Source organism: Trichoplax adhaerens, genomic scaffold, assembly GCF_000150275.1.
Source record: "Trichoplax adhaerens TRIADscaffold_4 genomic scaffold, whole genome shotgun sequence".
Taxonomy (NCBI): domain Eukaryota; kingdom Metazoa; phylum Placozoa; class Uniplacotomia; order Trichoplacea; family Trichoplacidae; genus Trichoplax; species Trichoplax adhaerens.
In genome coordinates, this window is record NW_002060946.1 from 3,241,080 (window position 1) to 3,242,862 (window position 1,783).

A 1,783-nucleotide genomic window follows, 5' to 3' on the forward strand; every position below is an offset into this window, starting at 1 on the left:
GACGATTAATTATAGCTAGCTATAGATGTTATCCAAATACTATTGATATTGTTTCTAGTTGTAATGATACATCATGGTACGTATATTTTGAAGGCTAGGATTCCTTCATTTATTATTTTTAAACAATATTACTATTAAAGTGAAAGAATGATACATTCCTTCTATAGTTTCTTATACGCACTTGATAAGGAAGGCCTAGCTACTCTTTAAAGAATAGTTATAGCCTTTTATTGCAAACTATGTACATTCTGTTATTTTACAAATTCGTTATTCATGAAATGCATGGCACATACGAAACATTAGATATTAATACAAATTCATAATAATTGAATTCGTAATAAATGTTAATGTTATAGTGACTAGCTACAAATATACCATCTATTCGGATATAAAATGCTAAGTAAAAGCATCAGATGGCAAATAGAATGAAGTATCGCAAATTATAAACCTCAAGGTAATACTACATATCAACAAGTCTTTATCTTCTCTTTGTTTTACTTCCTTTGCCACCCTTTCCTATAACAGATTCTTCAACAGCTTTAATTTTAGAAGTTATAATGTCATCATTTTGCCTAATCTGATGATCTATTGTCAATTTCATTTGTTGTAATTGTTCCTGTAATGTGGTAGTTATAAGTGTTTTTATTCTATTTTTTGAATCATCAGCTTCATCTGCTTCGACTTCTTCTCCTTTAATAGAATCTGTCGTCTCTGTGGTTTCACCCTTTGTTTCTACAATTTCTTCAATTTCCTTATCACCTGTATCTTCTTCTACATCGTCATTCTTTTCCTCTTCTACAGGTATTAATTGATTAGCAGGCATTCCAACATAATCGAACGCAATATCCATCCTTACTTTGGGAGTAAAAGCATATTTGTATAATTTTAAGTGTCTAAAATACGTATTGATAACGTAAGTTATAATTAACTTGACTTGTATGACAGAAAAGATATAAATACTGTATGGTGGTCTATTAACACTATGACAGAATAGTAGTTCCTTGAAATATTTATAGACGGCTTCTATATTCCCAAATGGTGTATCGATATTAGCCATATGCACTCTCTTGACAATAGAGAAAAAAGCTGATGTTTGTTCCTGAGAGAAATTATTTTCCTTAGCAAACTGCAGGGTATAATAAAAAAGGTCTATAATAATGCCCATCTTTAAATCTTTATCATAGTCACGTAGGTTAAACATTTCAGCCAGTATTCCTTTAACATCTTCAGCAGTTCCACATGCATCAATTCTATCTAGTTGCCCAGTATTTAAATCTTCCCATATGCAGACCGAAGGCTTTAAAGTACTTGGAATATGAATGACATTCATCACGACAATACTGAATTCAGTCTGTTAACGACTTCACGTTGATCGAAGAATCGAAGTAAAATGTGTTTAGAGTTAGAAGTTTTTAGATCTATGTGGCGTACCCCAATGGTTGTTTTGATCAAGCTAAAATTCCAATTAGCAAAATATTGACAAATTAATAAGATCTGATAGTGGAGAAGAGACTAAGTAGATCGTTACTGGATAGCCTATGACGTATTGAATAATGCGATAAAGTACTTACAAGTTAAAATTGATTACTTACAGTTCGGTTAGTAAGTGATTTGATAGTGATGCAGTAATGTAGAGATCAAAATTTATAATGTTAAGCCTCGACTCCTTAAGGCTATTGGCATAACTATAAGAGAGCTCTAAGACCGAGTAGAAATTGTGTTATCGTATTAATTCCGTTGCTATGAAACCATCGAGCATGCGTATACTTACGGTACGCGGTGT

General features: G+C 32.0%; 1 protein-coding gene across 1 annotated transcript; it reads right to left on the reverse strand.

The window, feature by feature from the left end:
• Positions 1–478: 478 nt before the first annotated feature.
• On the reverse strand, positions 479–1,330 carry TRIADDRAFT_55512 (uncharacterized protein; the record flags this gene model as incomplete). The annotated part of the gene is made up of 1 exon (XM_002111924.1): positions 479–1,330. The coding sequence occupies one exon, from the start codon at positions 1,328–1,330 to the stop codon at positions 479–481; it is 852 nt and encodes a 283-aa protein (XP_002111960.1).
• Between the last annotated feature and the right edge of the window lie 453 nt (positions 1,331–1,783).